We start from the raw sequence: 24564 nt of genomic DNA, 5'->3' as shown, positions 1-24564 counted from the left end.
AAGGAAGCGGGGAAGGGCTCCCGCTTCGGTCCCGCACCCGCGGCGCCCTCATGCCCCCTCCCTTCTCTTCCGCGGCGGGGCCCCCGGGCGCCCCCTCCCTGGCCCTCGCCCCAGGAGAGGAGCGGGCGGCGCGGGCGGGCCCGCGGGGAGAGGCCGCGGGGAGCCGAAGGGCCGAGCCCGGCCGCGGAGACCCCGAGCCGCGCGGCTCCGGGCGAGCCAGGGCCCAGGGCGGCCCCCGGGAGCGCGGCGGCCGGAAGCGCGGGCGCGTCACTTCCGGGCGGTGCGGTGGCGGCCGCTAGGAAGATGGCTGCGCCCTGTGGCTCGGAGCGGCCCGCCAACTCGCCGCTCAAAATCCCAAAGATGGAGGTGCTCTCCCCTGCCTCTCCCGGTGGCCTGAGCGACGGGAACCCTTCGCTGTCCGACCCGTCCACGCCTCGGGGCGCCTCCCCGCTCGGGCCGGGCAGCGCGGCGGGCTCGGGGGCGGCGGCGTCCGGGGGTCTCGGGCTGGGGGGCCGCAGCGCGCCTCGTCCTGGGGCGCCCCGCGGCGCCTGCCGCGAATGTCGTGGACGCGGCCGAGACAACGCGCTCATCGCCGTGTGGGGCAACGAGCGGCTGGTGGAGGCGCGGTACAGCAGCTGGAGGGAGCGGGCACGTGTTCGGCAGCAAGGCCCCGGCCGGCCATGTACGAGCGCGTGTCCCGGGCCTGGCCGAGCTGGGCTACGAGCGGACCCCGTCCCAGTGCCGGGAGCGCATCAAGGTAACCGGCCGCCCGGCCCGGGGCAGCGAACCCGAGGCGGAGAGGAGGCGGGGAGCGGACCTCGGGGGCGGGGCCGGTCCCAGCGCGGGGCTCCCTCCGGAGCCCGGTGGGCAGTCGACTCGCATCTCTCTCGCCTTTTTCTTCTCTCCCTGGGAAGGGTTTTTTTCTCCCAGATGGCCGCCAGCCCGTAGGTTTCCTGAGTTTGAAGTTGGGCGTGCCTGCCGCCGCCCCTCTTTCTTGCCAATGGAAGGCGTTCCTGCGCCCTCAAGTTGCTAGTTTCTCCTCGCGCGCGCGGAGAGCATCCCCGAGCCCGGCGCCTCTCCCCCCGCCGCCGGGGCCTCGCTTTGTTCCAGGCCGAGGGGGCGCCCAGGCTGAGGTTACCTGGCAGGATTGAGGCCGGGTAGCGGGGTGGGGGCGGGGGCGGGGGGCCGGTGGGCCCCCAGTGTAGGGATTCTCAGATGAGTGCAGTGGCACAGCCAGACGCAAAGCGCCTTCAGATGCCTGGCCTTTGTGCCGGTCGCCTTGCTTCTAACTGGAGGTGCTTTGGAGACTTGGAAAGGCTGGAAGGGAGCCAGGTAGCGCTGGTGCTGGTGCAGTTCGCGTGGCTGGAAGTTGGTCTAGAATTTGGAGTGTCCGTGCCTCCAGAGTTGGATTGGCTTGAGGCGTGTTTCTGACTTAGCTCCTTCATGAAAGCCCGTTTTCCCCCCGATTCGGTTGTTGTGGCCAGAAAAGCGCTCAGGGTGCAGCTAGCTATATCCTTGTGCACGTGAATGTGGTTATCATTTTGCTGTTTTTACCGACTTTTCGCCTAGGCATTCCAGTTTGCATGTGTATTGTAAGTTGATGCGGAGTTGTGTTTTAGGGGCAAGTTAGGGCCCTCATCACAGGGTCTGCTGAAAGGTTCTGGTAGGGTTCCAGTCTTCGCTGAACCCCTTCTCCTTCATAGTCATGGTATCTCTCTACTTCTTTTCTGATAGGGATGGCACTGTTTTCGGAACTCCTTGGGGTGGGGGTGGGGGTGGGGTAAAAACCAAGTAAGGACAATGGTAATCACCCTGAAGGAGGAGGAGATTGGTCCAAAATTTAAGAGGTCTTGGCTCAAGTAGTGTTCATCTGGGGGCATTGTTTCTTAGAAAAATTAGTCCAGAAACTAAGACATTTCAAACTTATTAACTGTTGAACTTGACACCCATTTCTCAATTACAAAATTAAATTGGCTTACTTGATAACATGGACCTTTGGGTCTTATGACACCCCCCCCCTTTTTTTTTAAACAGGAATGTCATAATGGCAGTTTATAGACAGGATTTGAATTGTGCAGGTCCACTTATATGCGTATTTTTTCAATAAATATAGAGTCGGTCTCCATATCACCAAGGTTCGCATTCCCAGATTCAACCAACCCTGATTAAAAACGGTATTTTATTTTCGCATTCCCCACCGTTGGTTGGTTGAATCCGCAGGTGCAAAGGGCCTACTGTAGTTGAGGTTTTGGGGAGTCAAAAGTTTTTTTCTGGATTTCCACTGTATATGGGGTCAGTGCTCCTCACCTCTGGGTTTTTAAGGGATCAACTATAGTAGCTAATAGTAGTCACTGTTCTCTGAATCTCAGTCATTCTTTTATTCAAGGGCTGTAAGGTTCAGGGGGGCAGAGTTTTTGCACTGTGCCGACTAGCTTCTATCTGTCAACTTTCCTTGAGTTTAGAAGTGCACCTTAGGCATTTGTGACTGTTTTAACTTGATTGATTTTTGCCCATAGAATTTCCCAATCAACAGGGAAAAGTGTTATGCTCTCAAAAATTCACTGAATATAAACGTATTTATGAAATTGTTTCTCAGATGACTAGGAAATCTCTAGTTGGGTTGTGTCTTTGTCCAGTTATGAGAAACTATAACCTAAAGCAAGGAAAGGAGATTGAGCTTCTCTGAAGAATATTTTTTAAAGGATCAGTTTACCTGTCTCCAAACAGATAAGACCAAATTGACCTCAAGCTCTTAGAATATTTTGAGAATATGTAGATGATGATAATGGGTTCTGTGATCCACAATAGCAGTTGACAAGGAGGGCAGATAACTGTTAAGGGCTGTACTCCTTAAGTGACTTCAACCAAGGAACAGACTTCTTCATTAACAGTGTTGGTCTTTCCTGTCAGAATCATAAGCTCTGTAAGGGCAAGTTCTAGTCACTTATTCACTACTGTATCTCCAGTGCCTAGCACAGGGGTGGGGAACCTTGTTTTCTTCCAAGGGCCATTTGGATATTTATAGCAGCTTTTGCAGGCCACACAAAATTATCAACTTAAAAATTAGCCTGCTACCACTAATAGATGTGTTTCTCTCACATTGATATTTCTGTCTTTCCCTCTCTCTTCCAACCATCTCTAAAAATCAATGGAATATCCTCAGATGAGGATTAAAAAAAATAAAAAGCAATTTAAAAAATTAGCCTGCTATACTAGGACAAACATTTAATTAACTCACCTCTAATGCCTTGGCAGGGCCAGACCAAATGATTTCGCAGGCCTTATACAGTCCTCAGGCCGGATGTTCCCCACCCTTGGCCTAGCATATAGTAGGTTCTGGAAACATATTAAATTCACCAAATAAAGTCTAAAGAAGAATTTTGGAAAGTATAAAAATCTAGAGCAGCCCTACCCTGTTTTGCTCAGCGGATAGAGCGTCAGCCTTCGGACCAAAGGGTCCGGGTTCGATTCCGGTCAAGGGCACATACCTCGGTTTCAGGGTCTTCCCCAGCCTGGGCTATGGTCGGGGTGCATGTAGGAGGCATCTCTCTCACATCGATGTTTCTGTCTTTCCCTCTCTCTTCCACTCTCTCTAAAAATCCATGGAAAAATATCCTCGGATGAGGATTAACAACAATAAAAAATCTAGAGCAATGTTACTTAAACTTTAACCTAAAAATAGAGACTTTGAAACCCAGTTTGAAAACTAAGCTCTGTCCCTCTAGGAGACTTAGTATGAATTTAATTTTAAGCATAGAAGCAAATGTGGTCAGTGAAATCATAGCCTTACACAATTATGAGGTGGATGTCCCAAGTAATCCAGATTATGTTTATGAAAATAAAAACCTTAAAAAAGTCTCAGCCCAAACCCCTGAAAGTAAACCTTTAGATTCCAGTTTCAGAAATGCCGATTTAGAACAGGTAATTCAGAAAAAACTTTCACTTTATTGTTTTGATGAGACCTGCAAAAAGGAATTCAATAATCTCTTTTGCTTTAGATTTTAAAAAATAGAAATAAAGTAGTGCAGTAAAATGGACTCTGAGGAATTCTTAATCAGACTAATATAATGTGCTCACTTCATGTGAATTCTGTCAGAGGCCCACAGGGAATATGTAGATAATGATAATGGCTCATCACAGTGTGCATCAGTTATATTTCTGGTCTGATATATATGAAATATCTATCAAACTTCAATTATGAAAATGCTAATAATTTCTTCTAAGTTTGAAAAGAGGGAGGAGATATATAGTAACTTAAATTTGTTTTTTTCAAGAAACTTTCCCCTAATCATAGTTTCAACATGTTGATAGCAGCTTTCATCTCATCATGTGAAGGCATCAGAAAGCTGGGTCCTATCCCAGCCTCTTTCCCGACCACCTTCCCGAATAACCTAAAAGCACATCACTCCCCTTCGCTGGGCTCGGCCTCATTCCTCTTATGTATACACTAGAGGCCCGGTGCACAAAATTCGTGCACTGGGGGGTCTCTCAGCCCAGCCTGCGCCCTCTAGCAGTCTGGGAGTCCTGGGAGGATGTCCCACTGACGGCAGTCAGACATCCTTAGCACTGCTGTGGAGGCAGGAGAGGCTCCCACCACCGCTCCTGCGCTCGCCAGTGGTGATCCCAGCTTCTGGCTGAGCGGCACTCCCCCTGTGGGACCACACTGACCACCAGGACGCAGCTCCTGCATTGAGCATCTGCCACATGGTGGTCAGTGTACATCATAGTGACCAGTTGTTCTGCCATTTGGTCGATTTGCATATTAGCCTTTATTATATAGGATTATTATATAGGATGGAAGTATTAAAATTGTAAACATTGAAATTGAATTTAGAGCTTTTGGATTTAGCTACCAAAGTACAATTTTTAAATACCAACCAAGTGATTATGTATATCTCTAAGCACATAGGATTTTAACTTAAAGTCAGATATAAACATTCGTTTATTGCTGCAAAGAATTTCATTGAGAAGTCTGTCTGACATGTCGTTATTAATATTTGTTCAATCATTTGGATAAAATGGATGTGTTTGAGACTGTGTTGCTGCCTACGCTATTGTTTGGCTCTGATGTCTTGTTGCTTTTTGTTTGTTTGCCAGAAGAAAATTTGTCTGCTACCAATTCCAGCCCAATTTTGGAGCCAGGTAACAAATAGGGGTTTTTTTTGTGTGTAGTCATTACATGATATTTTATCTTTTTGTATACTAGGCCTTTTCTTCATATCTCTATTCAGCAAATACTCAAGCGCTTAACTATGTGCAAGGTTGTCTGCCAAATGTTAGGCTGAATAAAAGAACTGTAATATACAGTCTGAGAGCTTACAATGCAGGTGAAGTTTGTATACATACATCAGAGAGTTAAAAGCTGTACAAGACAACACAAGGAATGGTATATAATGCAGGACTTGCTTAAGTGTCATTACTAAAATGCTTAGTGTCATACTAAAGCAGACAATAGGTGTGATGGCTTCAAAGGAGGGAGAGAGCACATCACAGTTCATGCTGTAGTAGTGGAGAGATCTCTCTAGATTTGGAATTCATGAAAACATTCCCTTCTGAGCCACATGCTATATTCACACTTCCCTCGATTGATCTGATGCACTACAAAACTCATTCTCAAGTCCCATATTTTTGGGTTTTCTCCAACAGTTTGCCTCTTGAGAGTTGGCTTTATGTCTTTGAAACAGATGTGTTCTTCTAGGTCTACCTGAAGATGAAATGCAAAGTGACTGCATGACCTAAAACACTTTTGCTGAATCAGTGCTGGTGCTCATCAGACCTATTTACAAGAGGTAGGCAGACTTCTACCCAGCAAACACAGTGACTGAATTTTTAGAGACATTGCTTAGATTTATCATCAGTAATTGTCATAATGTTTGGAACAAATTTCATACTTTAGCAGACCAATCACAGTATAGTATATTTGATCTTTTTTAAATTAGTGTTATTTTTTCATCTTCACCCAAGGATTATTGATGAGAGAGAGAGAGAGAGACTTCAATATGAGAGAAGCATGGATTGGTTGCCTCCCATACGCACCCTGACCGGTGATCAAACCCACAACCTTTTTTGGTTTACAGGACGATGTTCCAGCCAACTGAGCCACCCTGTCCAGCCTAGTCATTATTTTTGAGAACCAATAGGGCAAAGGTAACTTAGACCCAAATGCTTGTTTCTGTATAAGCATTTTACTAGACTCTTCCCACCTCTGAGGACTTTTCTCTTGTGTTTGCAGACAAGACTTTTCCTTTGCATTATCGTTGAAAGGTTTCCAAAAAAATATGGTATACTATCAAATAGTTCATAAGAAAGATTTAGTCAGACTTGCTTCCTTCCATTTTTTACATATTCAGTTTCTGTTGTTCCCATGCCACTGTTATCCAAAAGCTTGTGTATTTCAGTTTGCTTGTCTGTTAGTGAATCTGACGGGCTTGATGTGTATCTTAAAAGAATATAGTCACACACCCCATAACGACATTTCAGTCAACAATGGACCGCATATATGACGGTGGTATACCATTGAGCCTATGTATATGATTAGTAGTAGTAGGCTGTAGTACATCCAGGTTTGTGTAAGTGCACTCACTCTCTGATGTTTTCACAATGAGGAAATCGCCTAACAACATTATTTCTCAGAGCGTATCTTCATTGTTAAGCTGCGCATGACTGTAGACTTAGACTACCAACCATGTACTACTTATATTTAGGCTTTCCTTTTTGGAGGTAAGGGATTTAACAAGCACATGTTGAAACTGGGTGAATAGGCTTCCAAGTTTCATTTTAATTAATTTAATTTTAAATTATAAGTAGGCACATGTTGTTAGTGCCTACCATATTGAATAGTGTAGGAGGAAGCTTGTTATTCAGAGTATTAAAAGTCTTTGTATTATGAAAGGATTCGCTTGGCTACCCACAAACCTCTGGGGAGTTCAAGATTCCTTCTTGCACTCTGTGCCACTTTACCCCTGAGTAGGAGGAACCTTGAGAGAAGTCAAGAAAAATGCTCCCCCATTCTAGGAGGAAGAGCTTTTAGTGGAAGGAATAAAATGCTGTGACCTCAGTTGGCTGGGCAGTGTCATACTCTTGGTTCTCTAGGACAGTGCTGTCCATAGCACTTTCTGTGATGATAGGAGTTTCTATGTCTGCATTGCCCAGTAGCCTCTGTGCAGTAGCCACTAGCCACAGGTGGCTGTTGAACATATGAAATGTGGCTAGAATGACTGTGAAACTGAATTTTTAACTAAATTTAAATATTCATGTGTGGCTAGTGGTTCATGTATTGGCCAAATTTTTTGCGCATGTATTCCCAGAAGAGTTTTGAAATCCATGTATTTTCTTGAACATTTTAAAGCTGAAATTAAAAATGTTTTCCTAATATGTTTGAAAGTTTACAGGATATAGAAAATGTTAAATCGCCTGGCCGGTTTGGCTCAGCGGATAGAGCGTCGGCCTGCGGACTGAAGGATCCCGGGTTCGATTCCGGTCAAGGGCACATGCCCAGGTTGCGGGTTTGATCCCCTGTAGGGGACGTGCAGGAGGCAGCCGATCAATGATTCTCTCTCATCATTGCTATTTCTCTCTCTCTCTCTCCCTCTCCCTTCCTCTCTGAAATCAATAAAAATATATATATATATATAAAGAAAATGTTAAATCTTGTATGAGATGAGTAAGATGAGGATTAGCCATAAAATTTATTGAATAGTATACTCTGAATGTGGTGAGAAATTCATACGAAGTTCTGATCTGTAGGTTCTATTAAATGTATCTTGAAAATGTTGATGATAGACACCATTCCACTTACTTTTTTGTTTTGTTTTATTCTCACCTGAGGATATTTTTTCCATTGATTTTTGAGAGTAAAGCGGAGGCAGGGGGAGGGAGGGAGGAGAAAAAGAGAAACAGCAATGTGAGAGAGACACATCGACTGGTTGCCTCCCACAGTCACCCCGTGGATGGAATCTGCAACCCAGGCATGTATCCCTGAGATGTGTGGGGCCGAAGCTCTAACCACTGAGCAACACCAGCCAGGACTCCCCTTACATTTAAATGAAACAATATTACTAACCTATATTGCTTTGGTTATTCTAAATTAAGGAGCCAAGCTTCACACCTGAAAAATGCAAGACTGGGAATGACAGGAACCCCTAAGGTTTTAAGGTTCCTTGATCAGTCATTAAAGAAGGTGTGTGGATACCCCAGCTGAAGACCACCGCTTTAGAACTCTGAGTGTCTTTCTTGACTGATCAGTGGGCCCTTGAATTCCACTGCCCTTAGGAAATGGAAAAGGTGTGCAGCTTAACTCTTGGCTAAAATCCAAGCTTCTGGGGGCGGGCTTGGAGATCACGCTCATTCCCTTTTATCACACGCGATTGACAGAATCATCCCGGGGTTTCTATACTAGTAAGTACTAAGGTCTGAAATAAGGACTTTGTTTTTTAATTATTTACCAGTACATATTTGGGTGCCTTCTGCAGTAGGTCCTAGGACTACAGCAGTGTACCACTCACCCTCACTGTGTCCACCTTCCGTGGAGAGTCAGACCACTAACACACCAGTCACAGTACTGTGAGCAAGGCCTGTGTATTGTGTTGACGTTAAGCTCCTGGTGCTACAGGTGCCCACAGGAAGGGCATCTCATAGACTTTCAGGAGGTGGATCCTGAAGGTGAGGTGGGACTGAACTGGCAGAAGGTGTAGAGACAGATGAGCAGTTGGGGTAAAGGCCCAGGGGCCGTATAACTTAAAATGGTACAAACTGCAAATTCAGTAAAATACATTTTGTTCAAGAATCCAAAACAACCCATCCAAATAATGCACCTGTTCCAAGCAGTTTATACACGATCAGCTGCTTAAAAGTCATGCCTTTCGCCCTAGCTGGTTCGGCTCAGTGAGTAGAGCATTGGCTCATGGACTGAAGGGTTCTGGGTTCAATTCCGGTCAAGGGCACATACCTCGGTTGCAGGTTTGAGCCCCAGCCCTAGTCAGGGCATGTGCAGGAGGCACCCAATCAATGTTTCTCTCTGTGTGTCTCTCCCCCTCCCATCCACTCTCTCTAAAAATCAATGGAAAAATATCCTTGGGTGAGGATTAATGAAAAAATAAATAAATAAAAGTGATGCCTTTCAAATGAAGAAAAATTTGCCAAAGAGTGGCATTTGTTGAAGGTGTGACTTACAAGCTACAAATGAATGGTTGGTGGTGTCATAAGGAAACATGTGAAAGGGTGGGAAAGATAGTTTGGCACATAATAGTGCCAGTTCCAGATAATTTATATGTTTTGCTAAATAACATTTTTATAGTGTTGAATTGCAATCATGCAGATACCCATGATACCTCTCTTTCTGTAATTTCTGTACTAAAAGAAAAACCACAGCAGTGCACCTTTTTGAACATAAACAAGAATATATCTTACCCTGTGGCTTAGTACTCACATAATATATCTGTGTAACAAACAAATATCACAAAATAATAATGAATATAGCTCACACTTCTATAGCCCTCACTGTGCTGTGCACTGTTCTAAGTGCTTTACAAATATTAATCTATTTAATCCACCCAATGACACTATACTTAACTATATTCAATACACTCTGCTATGTTCTAGTCCAGTGGTTGGCAAACTGCGGCTCGGCAAACCTCGGCTCTCGAGCCACATGCGGCTCTTTGGCCCCTTGAGTGTGGCTCTTCCACAAAATACCGACTTATGCCCATGGGCCACGAAGTTTCAATTGCACTGAACATACTTATACGTGAAAGCAATATTACAAGATAGCACCTGTCAGCCCTCTTTCTCCACCACTGCCCGCACACTCCTCCTCTCCAGGACTTTTCAGCACTGTGTTCCCTTTTTCACCCCAGTCCCTCTGATACCTCATCTTGCCCCAGCCCCACCCCAGTCTCTGTGTCTCCAGAAGTCTCTCACCTAAAACTGGTGCAAAGAAAACCTCAACAGATGGTTGTAACCGCTCCCACTGGTACAGGGCAGCGGGCTTACTCCTTGGGGACTTGCAGCTCAGGGTCACATTGGTCCCCACACGGGGCGCACCCAGAAGATGGCAGGATGGAGGAGCTGGAGGAACTGGGGAAGGGGAGACAGGTTAAACACTCACACCCAAGAGACTGATGGACACCTCCCTACACACACACACCAACTTCTACACACACACCCTTCAGTCACTCCATTTAACCCTCCAACCTGTACACTCAGCCATTGGGGAGAGAGACCTGCCTGACCTCCCATGGTGGGTGGGGGGAGGTACTGGGAAGGGTGTTCTTACTTACCCCACACGTCAAGTTTTAAAGTTTTGCTGTCGTGGCCCCTGCTTGTGCCTTGCTTGTCTTGCACGTTCACAGAGCAGCGGTAGGACCCGGAGTCTTTCTCCCGGAGGCCCTGCAGCCGCAGGGACACATTCCGGGAGGGCCTGGGGTAGACCAGGGACACTCCATCTTGGCTTGTTGTGGCCCCATTGATGTGCGCCAACACCTGGTGTGGGCATAACCCCTGCCCATTATCACATGCCTGCACGGTGCCCGTAGGCTCAGCCAATCTCCCTCCCCCAAACTGTCAAACCTCAGATGCTCCTCACCTGCCCCGTCCCCTCTAACCTGTACCAGCTCCCCTTCACCCCTTCTCCCTGGCCACCCTCTCACCACCCCAGGTCCTCTTCGCCAGAACGGTTCTTAATCCCCCGTATATTGTCTCCATCTCCCACTTGGGGTATTTGGAAAGGTGGTCACAGCCCACAAAATCAATTTCCCAACCCACTAATGAGTCATACCTTCAGTTACATAAAAGAGGGTTAGAAAATAATGAGGTGAGATCGATTTTTTTTTCAGTCATTGTGCTCTGTAGACTTAAGGTATTAAAACTCCAGAAACATTAATTATATCCTGGTGAAATGTGTTATGCTATGTAGTTCGAGATAGCTGGAGCCTAGGGTTTGAGGGGAGAGGGTGAGAGGAGGTGGGAAGTTGTAGGAAGTGAGACTGGAGACATAATAAGCAAGAGATCAGATGATGTGCCAAGGAGTTGGGACTTCATCCTAATTATCAAGGGATTTTAAGCTGGAGAGCGGCATGGTTAGTCTTAGGTTCTAGAACTGGCTCTAATGTGGGAAATGAATTGGAAAGGTTAAGACTGGAAGCCCAAGGATCATTTGAAGGCTTCTTGCAGTACTCTAGACAGGCAGTGAATAAAACAGTGGCGATGAAAATAGAGAGAAGAGAACCGATTTCAAATGTATCAATATCCGTGGGGCTGCTGGGAGAATCTGAAAATTCAAATTTATAGGATTTGTTAGATCTTAACCTGTCACAGAATTCACTGTTTCTGCTGTACCAACTCCCACAGCATTCTTTGTTGTGTCCTCAGGGATCATCACAATACTTCAACGTTTTTAGAGCCAGTGAGATCCAACTAAACACCATTTAGAACAGCCCTGCCTCTGTTACCTCTAGGAAATATTCTCTACAGACCCTTGGATTCTGATCTGCTCCCCAGTCTTCAGAAGTGATCGTCCTGCCTTTTCTCTCTTTTTTAACATGATCAGAGGGCAGGCACTAAAATTCAGATCTAAAATTTCAGATGTTCATTGTCTGAGGGCGCTCTGAAGTACATGCTCATATCGCCAGGCTAAGGGAGGATAGCAGTCCCTGCCCCTGGGGAAGGTTTAAGTGTAATGTTTAAAAATGTTTTGAAAAACGGGAGGAAAAAACTTCTTGAGCTTCAAACACAAAGACCAGCACCATAAAGAGCTTTAGATTTTAAACGATTGTTAGGTACTTTTTAAATTTATTTCTGTTGTGTGCTGTTAGGTACTTTTTAAATTTATTTCTGAGGTGTGCTTCATGCAATGTGTTCTGCTTGCTCTTTACCATTGCAGAAACTTTATTCACCGTTCAAAATGAAGGCCTCATGGATCTGAGCCTCATATGCATATGTTACAAATTATCTGGAGTTTATAATCTATGTGGAGTCTTACTCCCTATGGTTCTGAATAATGGAAAAGTGCCTGCATATTGGAAAAAGACATCTATTTAAATCTGTATAATACTTACCTCATTTTGGGAGGGGCCTTGAGAGCCAATGGAATTTTTTTTTGGCACTAATGGAATTTTTTTTCCCTTGGCAAAAAAAAAAAAAAAATCAAGTGAGTGTTATCTTGTCATTTGGTGGCTTGTGTTATTCCTTAGGAAAATGCAAACCTGTGTTTATTCTCAGACATTTTAGGCATAACAGCCATCATTTTTTTATATATGTGTTCTCAGCTTGTATTCATAAATTACATATTTCGAGCTACCAAATAACACTTCATTCAAAATAAATTGATACAGTAGAATGGAAGTTATTCATTTAGATGTTTTCTAGTTGCATTCTCAGCCTGTGTAAGACTACTTTGTTGTAATAGCCTAAATTTTTGAAACTCACTCTATTGCTTCTCTACTATCTACTTTCAGATTACTTCATTTATCAAAAAACTCAATTATGTTTGTAATTGATATTAATAAAACCAGAATAAAGTCTATATCTACCCCAAACTGCTTTTATTATTATTATTTTGAATCTGAAAATACCTTTCTCTAAATGGAAAGGTCTGGTTTATGATTTAGAAAAAAGAGTATGACAGGTTAGACAGGAGTGGGCAAACTTTTTGACTCGAGGGCCACAATGGGTTCTTAAACTGGACCGGAGGGCCGGAACAAAAGCATGGATGGAGTGTTTGTGTGAACTAATGTAAATTCAAAGTAAACATCATTACATAAAAGGGTACGGTCTTTTTTTTTTTTAGTTTTATTCATTTCAAACGGGCCGGATCCGGCCCGCAGGCCATAGTTTGCCCACGGCTGGGTTAGAAAGTACTCGAGCTTGCCCTGGCCACTGTGGCTCAGTGGTTAGAATGCCAGCCTGCGCACTGAAGGGTTGCGGGTTCGATTCCCAGTGAAGGGCCCTGCCCTCGTTTGGGAGGCAGCTAGTTGATATGTCTCTCTCACATCAATGTTTTTCTCTTTCCCCCTCCCCTCCCACTTTCTGAAAAGCAATGGAAAAAATATCAACAACATGGAAAATTAACAAAAGTACTTCGATCTTATATTGGATCTCTTAACTGCCACATATAATCTTAAGGAATTTTTATTCGTTTCACTTATTCATTCATTCATTTAGCAAAAATCTATTGGGCCACTTCGGCATGCCAGACATTGATTTAGGTGCTGTGGATACATCAGTGAACAGAACCGGAAAAAAAAGAATAACTGCCCTCAAAGACTTTATATTCTGATAGAAAATGATATGCTACTTAAAATAAATTAATTCACAACAATTAACACAATTAGAAAGCCCCTTAAATATGATATTCCTTGATATCAGCTTTATTGACCTTAGAAAGGTCGAGTTCTCTACCTCACATTATGCACAAGAAATAGAAATACATTTGCCTTTGCTTTGATAAAAATGATTTACATGATTCTATATTGTGCCTTTTTATTGTGATACGTCCAGTTGTCTCTGTGGTTCATCTCCCCAAGCGGCAGAGTGCAGCATTGTTAGAATTCATTCACTCGTTAGGTAATGAGCACCCCTGTGCTGGGTTCCTAGGTTCAGCCTTCAGCAAAACCAGGGAAGGTGCCCTCTCTCTCCTGCAAATTAGAGAACATAGTTAATAGTTGGAATAGAATAGACTAGTTGTGCCAATTTTTAAAAATTCTTTTAAAAATATTTTTATTGATTTCAGAGAGAGGAAAGCAGAGGGAGAGACAGAAACATCAATGATGAGAGAGAATCATCGATTGGCTGCCTCCTGCATGCCCTCTACTTGGGATTGAGCCCTGACCAGGAATGGAACTATGACCTCCTGGTTCATGGGTCGATCCTCAACCACTGAGGCACAGTATAAGATAATATTTTTATATAAATAATATAAACCATATTAAAAATGAAGAAGACAAACCAATGGAAAAATTTAACTTCATCATAACCACATATTCATGAAGCGTTTTTTGAAAAGTGATGGTGAATTTGATTTTAATTCCAGTAAATTTCCATTCACCAAAAAGTGAATGAGAGGTCTACATGCTTTTTGTTGTAGTGAACTCTTGAGAAAATATATGGGGCATTCAAACTTTTTCTTTGATTCATGCTGAGTTTTGCCTGCCTCTTGCTTCTTGTGAACACATTGCCCAGTAAGCAAGGTCAACTCCTCACTCTGGATTCCTTTTTCTGTTGTTTTATGCCAGTGTTTTAGTCGTCATATTCCTGCCAAGACTATAAACCTTTGAAAATGGTTAAATGATTGCTTTTATCTGTGAATGAAGAAATATGACCAAAAAGTTGAAGAAGCTGTGATGATATAGCCAGGTGTTTCTGAACCTTGAATAATAATGTGTGAGCAAAAACATGTAGATAACAGTGTTACTTACTATGTGACAATCCTAAATCTATAGTTCTCACATGTTATCAAACAAAAACAACTTTATAAAATACTCTAAATATGAATAAAATACAAATAAAATCAAGTTAGTATTCCTTTAGTATTGGAGGACATGGGCTAGCTGGAACCTGTTTACTTTTCCAAACAAGATCTTGATACTGAGTGCTGTAGTTAGGTTCTTCGAGTTTGTTATTCCTACCATTAGCTTTATGATAAAACTTTGCTGCTAATTTTTCTCTGCTTGAACTAACCTTTATTCATAAGGCATCTTGGTCTCCATATTGTGTGACAGTTATTTTTGTAATAATAATGGCTAATATTTACAGAGTGTGAGCTATTGGGCAGACACTGTTTTAAATGCATTACTTATATTTTTCATTTAACACTCATAAGTCTATGAATGAGGTACTGTCATTAGCCTCACCTTACAGGTGGGGAAGTTGAGGCACCAGAGGGATTAATTTGTCTAATGTCACAATGCTAGTAGATAGGGAAGCTAAACTAAGCAGTCTGACTCCATACTCTTCACTACTTGGTCTTACATATTGCTCCCGTATCATCAGCACAACTTTATTAAATTTTGACAATTGAAGTAATATTTTGGCAACAGTCAGAGCGTAAACAGTCATAAATGCAACACCAAGATCACATAGCAACACCCAGATGGATATCATGTTCATACATGTTTTGTGTCATAGAAATGAAAACACAAATTTTAAAAATGCTGGCAGTCCTGGCCAGTGTGGCTCAGTTGGTTGAGCGTCATCCTGTGAACCGAAAGGTCACCGGGTCAATTCCTGGTCAGAGCACATGCCAGGTTGGGGTTTGTGTGGGAGGCAGCTGATCGATGTTTCTGTCTCACATTGATGTTTCTCTCTCCCTCTCTCCCTCTCTCCCTCTCTCTCTCTCTCTCTCAAATCAATAAAAACATTTTATAATAAGTTATTGCAGATAGTTCATGGTGTCCTAAAATAACAAATACAATGAGATAAGAAAACAAAACAAAAATTTTTTAATAGAAACTAAAATAATAAATACAGCGAGAAACCTTGATATGGAAGTTCCTTACAAGGATTTAAAACAGGTGTTGAAACAAACAAAACTTTATATATATCTATAATAATAGAATGATAATATGCTAATTAGACCGGACATCCTTCCAGACAACCTTCCAGACGAAGCTGGGGCTGTGAGGGAAGCCCGGGTCCCGGGTGCCAGAGGGAAGCCGGTGCCAGCAGCCAGGGGAAGGAAGGCCTACTCTTGCACGAATTTTGTGCATCGGGCCTCTAGTGTGTGTGTGTGTGTGTGTGTGTGTGTGTGTGTGTGTGTGTGTATACACACATACATACACAGAGTGAGTGGCCAGATTATTATGACCGGCCAGATTATTATGACCACCCCATCAGTACTTCATTGACACTTCCAAAAATACTGAATATTGAAAACTTCCTAAGCAAATACTCTCAAGATTTTATTATTATTATTATTTGCATAACTAATTCACTTCATTGTACTGATGGGGTGGTCATAATAATCTGGCCACTCAGTGTGTGTGTGTATGCATTTATATATATATATTTTATTCATTTCAGAGAGGTAGGAAGAGGGAAAGAGAGATAGAAACATCAATGATGAGAGAGAATCATGGATCTCTGCCTCCTGCATGTTCCCTACCAGGAATGAGCCCGCAACCTGGGCATGTGCCCTTGAACAGAATCAAACCCGGGACCCTTCAGTCCAAAGGCCAACGCTCTAGTCACTGAGCCAAACCGGCTAGGGTGAAACAAAACTTTTATTGTAGAAGACGTTCAATCATTCATTCAAGTCTTTATAAAAATGATGGTATTTATTGGACTCCCAACTCCTCTTAAAGGAAATAAGCTTGCATTATAGAAAGAGAAAAGTTTACAAAGTAGAATTACCTTTTGACAGTAAAAGCAGGTAAGGTTGTGGCCTTGGAATGTCCATTACCTTATGCCTGCCATTGTCCCCCTTTTCCCAAGAGGTGACGGGGATGAGATAGACTGTTTTGTAATAAATCACATGAATGTACTAACAAAAGTGATATGCACGTGAAGAAAGCTAAATAAGAATCAGAAAATAAATCAGTGCAGAGTATAGTAATAATCTGTGTAAATATGGTTACTTTAGCTAAATATTAAAATGAGCTATAAACTTCTCAGCAGAAAGGTAAATACAGTGACTATACTTTTCAATGTCTGCTGAAGAGAAGCATGCCAGGTTCTAGTTCTGAAACCAAAGATTAATTTACATTTGAATACACTCTGATAGTGACCTTGAATAAGTTGCTACCTCTTAGTTCTCTTTTCTGTTAAATAAGGATGCATCACACATCCCTTGTGCTTATGTGATAACACTGCCCAGATTCCTCCTCCAGGAATGAGACGTGAGTCAGTCCCCCCAGCTGCCTGGAGCGCTGATTGATGATGGCTTCTGGTTGGATTCCTCCTGGTTGGATTCCTCCGGGGAATTTCTCTTTGCCCGAGGGAGCTGTCTTCCCCAAGGTTAGGCTCCCTGTCCTGTGGCGGCCTGAGTCCACTGACTGGTCAGTGCTGACATACAAAGGGACGGCCTCCTTGCCTCAGTTCAGGACAGCTCTGAAGGGGCATGGAGGTTCCGTACCCGACTCTGGGATTAGCCCAAGCCTCTGTTCCAACTTCAGCTTCTTTGCCCAGTGCTGCTCCTCTCCGTCTCACAAGTAAGCCTCCTGCACACAGTCTCCTCAGAGTGTTTTCTGGGACCCTCTCTTTTAGCTTTATTATCAAAATTAGGAATAATAAATTTATACTGTTTACCCCCAGTCTCAGCGCACAGTAGGCACTGAGAAAATAGTAATGATTTCCTTTCATTACATGGGACATTAAGCCATATGTGGAAAATGTTTGATTTTTGTAGAAGTATAGACATTGTTTTCATATGGCCATTGCTTTTAGCAATCCTCATAAAGATAAGAATAAACTATTACAGTGCTACCAAATGAGCTATAAAAAGTGTGATTGACCTGGCCTAGTGGCTTAGTTGGAGCATCATCCCATATACCAAGAGGTAGCCAGTTTGATTCCCGGTCAGGAGCAAATAGGGGAGCAACCAATCGATGTTTCTCACATCAATGATTCATTCCCCCCCCCCCATCAATGAATATGTCCTTGGGTGAAGATTTTTAAAAAACCATGTATAATGATTACTTGAATTTCTTTCTAACAACTTTCTAAATAAGTTCAGGTTGCCCAAGAATAAGTGCATAAACTTAAAACATGACTATTTTCAGGTTTTCCTAGGAAGGGTATGTGTCAGATGTGTTCTTTTCACACTTATGACCTGTAATTTATATCATGTAAATGCAAAAAAACCCCACACTTTTTGAAGTAATTCAATATTTGCCCTTTTTAAAAAAACACACATAAAAACACACAATTGACTGAATCTTGACTTAATGCTTTTCCCTAGATATCTTAGAAATATTTTTAAAATATATTTTATTGATTTTTTACATATTGGAAGGGAGAAGGATAGAGAGTTAGAAACATCGATGAGAGAGAAGCATCGATCAGCCGCCCTCCTGCACACCCTACTGGGGATGTGCCCGCAACCTAGGTACATGCCCTTGACCGGAATCGAACCTGGGACCCTTCAGTCCACAGGCCGACGCTCTATCCACTGAGCCAAACCTGTTCGGCAATTCCCTAGATATCTTGATGGAGGATTTACAAAACCTTAATTTTTACATGATTTTATCCAAGTGTCAAGATTATTTTTTTCACAAACAACACTTAAAATTTACTAAGGGAAAAATCTGTATTATAGGTTATTTTTGCATTATAGATGGTAGGGGGTTTTTTTGTTCTTGTTTTTTCAATATATATTTTGATTGATCTCAGAGAGGGGGAGAGAGAGAGAGATAGAAACATCGATGATGAGAGAGAATCATTGTTCGGCTGCCTCTTGCACACCCTACACTGGGGATGGAGCCTGCAACCTGGGCATATGCCCTCTCTGGGAATCGAACCGTGACCTCCTGGTGCATGTGCATAGGTCAGCACTCAACCGCTGGGCTAGATAGTAATTTTCAGCGTCATCAAAGGTCAGATCATTGGCGTCAGTTCAACACCAACAGGAATCCCCAGGTTGGATACAGTGAAGGAAACTTTATTTAGTGCAAACAGCTCAGTTGTGACACAGCATGTCTGTGAAAATAGTACTGCTGTTAGGAGGCCCTGAGGCAAGGCCCCTGTCCAGCTAGACAGCTCTGCTCTGCTCCTTGCTGCTCTGCTCTGCTCTGCCTGTGTATGCCTGCCTACTCTGCTCCAGAGAGATCTTTGGTGTTTCAGCCAAGGAGAGGCAGTCTTAAGTGAAAAGGGAGTGTGCACTTCCAGGATCAGAGGTGAGCTGACTTATGTAGACAGAAGTCCCTGCTCCTGGTCCCTGATTGGTCTGTCCTCATGCAAGTTAGGACTCTAAATCCTCACAGTTTGATTGGTCCAAAGGACATTGTCCTAATTGGTCAGAATGGAGCCCCCTCTGATTTATGAAGAAGCTGATGGGGATATAGCTGTGTATCTCTAATTAGGTGGAGAAAGTCTCAGTCCTGTTGGTTGAAATAGGATTCTGAGAACTCCTTCATAAAGGCCGGCTCAGATGGCAGGAACACAGTGCAGGCAAGCCGCTCTGTGAGGGTGCAGGCAGCTAGTTCAGGCTTCTCCCTCAGGCCCTGTGTAGAAATGGTGCTAGGCTCTGTTTTCTTTCTTTTCTTTCTCTCCTTTCTTTTCTTTCTTTTTTCCTCTTCTTTCTTTTCTTTCTTCAGGCCCTGTATAGAAATGGCTGCTAGGCTCTCCTTCCTTCCTCCCTCCCTCCCTTCCTCCCTCCCTCCTTCCCTACCTCCCTCCCTTCCTTCCTTCCTTTCCTTCTTTTTTTTAATGTATTTGAGGGGGGAGGAGGGAGAGAAAGAAAGAGGGAGAGACACCACTTATTTGTGCATTCATTGATTGGTTGCTTCTCATATGTGCCCTGACCAGAGATGGAACCTGGAGCTTTGGTGTATCCAGGTAATGCTCTGACCAACTGAGCTACCTGGCCAGGATCTGTTTTGTTTTTAATTTGAGCCCCATTAACCATTGGGAGCCCTTCTTAGTAGGTATCTTCTCTCTCAGGATCCACATTAATAAGAAAATAACTACAAAACTGAGAGAATAACATTATCAGCATATGAAAGGAATAGAATAGCCTACTATTTGGGGGCGGGGAGGGGGGGAGCTGCTCTGCACAGTTTCCCTTTTAAACATTGGTCTCATGAATAGAATGTACCATCGTGTTTGGGAAGCAATACAACACAACACAACACAATACAATACAATACAATACAATACAATACAATACAATACAATACAATACACATATCATTGTAATGATACAGCTGTGGAGTTTTTTGTATGTGTGTACATGCTTGTGCATGTGTAAATCTTAATATTTAGACATGATTGACTATGGAACAGTTAGTGCGTAATGCAGGCCGTTTGTATGGGAGGCCTTTAAAGATGAATGATTCTTCTCTGCTATCCTAGAAATATTTTAGATAATTCTCTTGAATGTGTTTTTCAGTTATAAGATACTACTAAAAGTTAACATTTTTAATATCATCTTAAATACCACTTTGAGGTGGTGCCCCAGAGTGTGAAGTACTGAGAAAAAAATTCAAAAGATGCTGATGTAGCAACTGTAGAGGTGATATAGGAGGTCAGATGAAAATAACCTCTAATGCAAGTCAGTTCTTTACCAAACAACTGATTTTTTCCCCTTTATGGGAAAGAAGTTCTAGACAAGTAGTGTTATCTGACACTCTTTGATGACTGTAACCACTTGTTGCTGCCTATGGCAGAAATGGTTAAGTAATTCAATATACCCTAATTTTTTTAACCTGTCTTGTTTTAAATAGAAAAACACTTGATTCCATGTCTAGAAGGATTCTTGTATCCCAAAGAAACCCTTGAACATGACCACGCATATTAGGTATGGCTTTTATAGTATTGTTGCCAGTATGAGCTGTTGTCTGAGTATTGTATGATTTACCCACAATGGAAGGTTGAAAGCTTTATGGCCATGTGAATGTAGTTCCTTGAGCAATGAAAGATGTTTGTTTTTTAAGTATTGTCCTCTTTGACACAAGACCCTCGCTGCTAGTGTGGAGGAACCCAGGAAACTTAGGGGTTGATACTCACTGAAAATCAAAATTTCCCGAATTATTTGTTCTATGCAAGAATCTGTCTTTCGCGAAGATCGTACTGACCAGTTATAGACATAAAAATGAGTTGCTGAGCTCAGTGGTTGAGCATCAACCTATGAACCAGGACTTCACTGTTTGATTCCCAATCAGGGCACATGCCTGGGTTACAGGCTTGATCCTTGGTGTGGGGCCTGCAGGAGGTAGCCAATCAATGATTCTCTCTCATCATTGATGTTTCTGTCTCTCTCCCTCTCCCTTCCTTTCTGAAATCAGTAAAAACCATATATATATATTTACACACACACACACTTATTTTTTTAATGAGTTGTTGGTAGCCAGATTCAGGAGGAAGTGCAAGCTGGTAGAATTCAGTCCGGGACAGTTCCCCAGAGAAGCGGGGAGAAGACTGAGGGGATGGTTCTCCGGAGAGGGAAGATCTCGGTTTCCAGTGCTCATTCTTCCGATTAACCCTATTAAAATCCAGGAAACACCTCCAGTCTTTTTCTTTTTCTATCTTTGACCGAACTACTCTATATTTTAGAAATATTTTTTATAATTTGTAGGGCATAAGAAATAATAAACTTTGGACAAGGCTGTAGAGCTTCATTTGGCAGGTGACCCCCAGCTCCAAGAAAAATATAATGAGAATGATAGATATTTTTATTATTTTTTGTTGTTAATCCTCACCCGAGGATATTTTTTCCATTGATTTTTTTAGAGAGTGGAAGGGAGGGAGGAGGAAGGGAGGGAGAACAGCCATGTGAGAGAGAAACACCAATTGGTTGCCTCCTGCACACACCTCAGCTGGGCCAGGGATCAAACCTACAACCCAGGTAAGTGCTCGGGAATCGAACCTATGACCTTTCAGTGTGTGGGCAGATGCTCTAACCGTTGAGAAACCGGCCAGGGCAGTATGTTAGATATTTTTAAAATAGCCTTGACCTTTGCAGTTAGTCTTCCTTTGTTACAAAGAAATTAATTTGCTTTGCTAATTATAGCACTGTATTTTTTTTAATACCCTTTCTGCTTCTGATTGTTTTAAAAGATTTTAGGAGCCCTACCTGCTTTGATTTATTGATTTTATAAATAAAATCTACCATCATGGTTAAATGAGTTCCTGATTTTCTTTGCTAAGAAAATTTCATCTTCTTGCTAAGTAGTTTACTACCTCAAAGTTACCTTAATTCAATCCAGGCAGTGTGGCTCAGTGGTTGAACCAGGTGGTCACGATTCAATTCCTGGTCAGGGCACATGTCTGGGTTGTGGACTCTATTCCCAATAGGGGTTGTGCAGGAGGCAGCTAAGTAATGATTCTCTCTCATCATTGATGTTTCTATCTCTCTCTTCCTCTCTGAAATCAATAAAAAAGTATTTTTTTAAAAAGTTACAGTAATTCATTTACTTAATAAATATATTGACCAGTCCTTATCTGATAGGTCCTTTTCTGGGCTCAGAGAAACTGAACAGGCAGACATAATCCCTACCTCATGGAGCTCACAATCTAGAGGAAACATTCAACATTTTGTGGGTGGCACTTGGTTATATATACACACACACACACACACACACACTTTTTTTTCATTGATTTCAGAGTGGAAGGGAGAGGGATAGAGAGATGGAAACATCAAAGATGAGAGAGAATCATTGATGAGCTACCTCCTGCATGCCCCCCACTGGGGATTGAGCCTGCAACCCCAGTATGTGCCCTGACTGGGAACCGAACTGTGACCTCCTGGTTCGTAGATTGAAGCTCAACCATGAGCCACGCCGGTCAGCCGCCACCTGGTGGTTTTTATATGCCAGGTCTCTTTTGAAGGAATACTTACTTGTCTTGGGGCCTTGGGGTAGGTGATCTCTAAGGTTCTTTCCATTTTAGAACTTCCATAAGATTTTGGAAGTTGGGAACTGGTTTGTCATTAGAGCCGTAGGCAGCTCCAACAACCCCCAGTCAATCAGTAGATTACAGAAAGGTTTTTTAAAAATATATTTTTATTGATTTTAGAGAGGAAGGAGAGGGAGAGACATTAGTGATAAGAGAGAATCATTGGTCGCAACCCAGGCATGTGCCCTGACCGGAAATCGAACAGTGACCTCCTGGTTCATAGGTCAACGCTCAACCACTGAGCCACGCCAGTCGGGCTATTACAGAAAGTTTTATAAGAGGTATTTGGCAAGGATAGGAACACAGATAATGAATAGTATTAAATGCTCGGGAAACTCAAATGAGTTAAGGACTAGGTTTGAGGACCATTTTTCTTCATTAAGAAAACATTGCTGACCATAATATGAACAGTTTCAACGGAATAATCCCATTGGGTTAAGGATTGAGTAAGTAGGTGGTGCCTAATCCTTTGAGACCCCTTTAGTGTTAAAATGGGAAGATGTTAAAGCTTGGCCATTGTGACTACTAAGACTTAATTTCATGTCCGTGCTTGTTTCTAGATATGGGAATGTCCCTGTTTTAAGTTGTTATCTTGGGAGATTTATCTAGCATCGATATTGATGTTAATCAGATACTGAATGCTCCAGTACGATGTGATACAGTCGGAACAGGTAACCAGCATAACTCTGAGTTATGTAGTATTGCTTAACTGCCACTTCAGAAAAAGATTTCTTTCCCAGGAAATAGAAAAAGTACTAGATTTTGTTAAAGAGTAAGTTGATAACCTTGTATGCTTCTTTCAAGAAACAGGGGAATTTGGCTAATTTACCTCTTAAAAGGAAATATTTATGGTGATTTATCTAAATGAACAGAATAGTGAGTAAGGTGGGCAAATTGGACTTAAACTGGAGGCCCCAATTCTTAGACTCTCTTGTAAAATGTAAGACTTGAATGAAATCTACCTTATCTTAGGATTTCTGGCCACTTCCTGTTACATTCTTTTATGGAGGAAACAACCACATGGTACAGAGCAGTTTTTTAAAACGAGGTTCTTGTATGGGCTCTTCACAGAGTCCATGTTCCCCTTGACATTGTTTTGTATGTATTTTTATGGGGAGGAAATCCATGACTCAAAACAGTTAAGACTCTTCTCTGGAGAGGAAAAGGAAAAGGAAAATTTAAGAATAGATCTTTCATTTGCCAGAACGTCCTATGTTTCCCTAAGAACTATGGGAGTGTGAAACAAGAAATGTATTTTTGTGGGTGTGGTTTTCTGGGGGGAAGGGGTGTTTGGTTGGTTTTAAAGGATTAGATGATTTGGCAAGTCAGTTTGCCAGATTTTAATGTATAAAACCCTAAGAATATAGAGACAAGTTCTGCTGGCCCCAGATGGATGGATTTTGCCTTAGATGATGCCCTAATCATTAGTTACATCTAGATAGATAGATAGATAGATAGATAGATAGATAGATAGATAGATATTCATACTATAGTCTTAGTATCCCTCTTACTGTACAAAGAAATGTTTCTTTCAGGTTTTTTTCCTTTCCTACCTTTGTACTCACAGTCAGAAAATAAAACTAATTAAATAAATTTTGAGTCTTAAAGATTTTGAATGAACTCGGTGTTGGGTTTTTTTGCCTCAATTAACTAAGAGTAACTAATTACAATAAAGTGGTAATTAACTTAAAGGAAGAAGATAGATCTGTTTCACAAAGACTTTTTTGCTTCAAAATACACATCTGTGTAGGCAGAGGAATTGTTCTCAACACTTTTACAATCAGTCACTGGAGAATTACTCCCAGTAATTCCCCCGATTTCCGGTGGAACATAATATATGATTTTTAAGACTTTGTTTGCAAATAAGTGTATTCTTTACTCAATCAGTTGGGTTAAAAGGATCTCAAACGTGTCATAGTTAGTTGGCAGAGTGTTAAGATAAACTACGTGACCCATTTCTAGAATGGCCAGTTTGGCAGCTCCGTTTGGAAATCTGTTTCACTGCTTGTTTTTTCTTATAAC

The 24564-nt window shown here is 42.4% G+C and overlaps 1 protein-coding gene across 1 annotated transcript in view; it reads left to right on the top strand.

Moving 5' to 3' along the window:
• The first annotated feature begins 300 nt into the window (after nucleotides 1-300).
• Nucleotides 301-24564, top strand: part of MSANTD2 (Myb/SANT DNA binding domain containing 2) — a 34684-nt gene continuing 10420 nt past the window's right edge. Inside the window, 3 exon segments of the mRNA XM_014467158.2 lie at nucleotides 301-628; nucleotides 631-699; nucleotides 702-757. Coding sequence (XP_014322644.1) covers nucleotides 304-628; nucleotides 631-699; nucleotides 702-757 — 450 coding nt within the window. The 5' untranslated portion in view covers nucleotides 301-303.

The sequence above is a fragment of the Myotis lucifugus genome, unplaced genomic scaffold (genome assembly GCF_000147115.1).
Source record: "Myotis lucifugus unplaced genomic scaffold, Myoluc2.0 scaffold_382, whole genome shotgun sequence".
Lineage (NCBI taxonomy): Eukaryota > Metazoa > Chordata > Mammalia > Chiroptera > Vespertilionidae > Myotis > Myotis lucifugus.
This window is presented reverse-complemented; position numbering and strand designations above follow the sequence as displayed.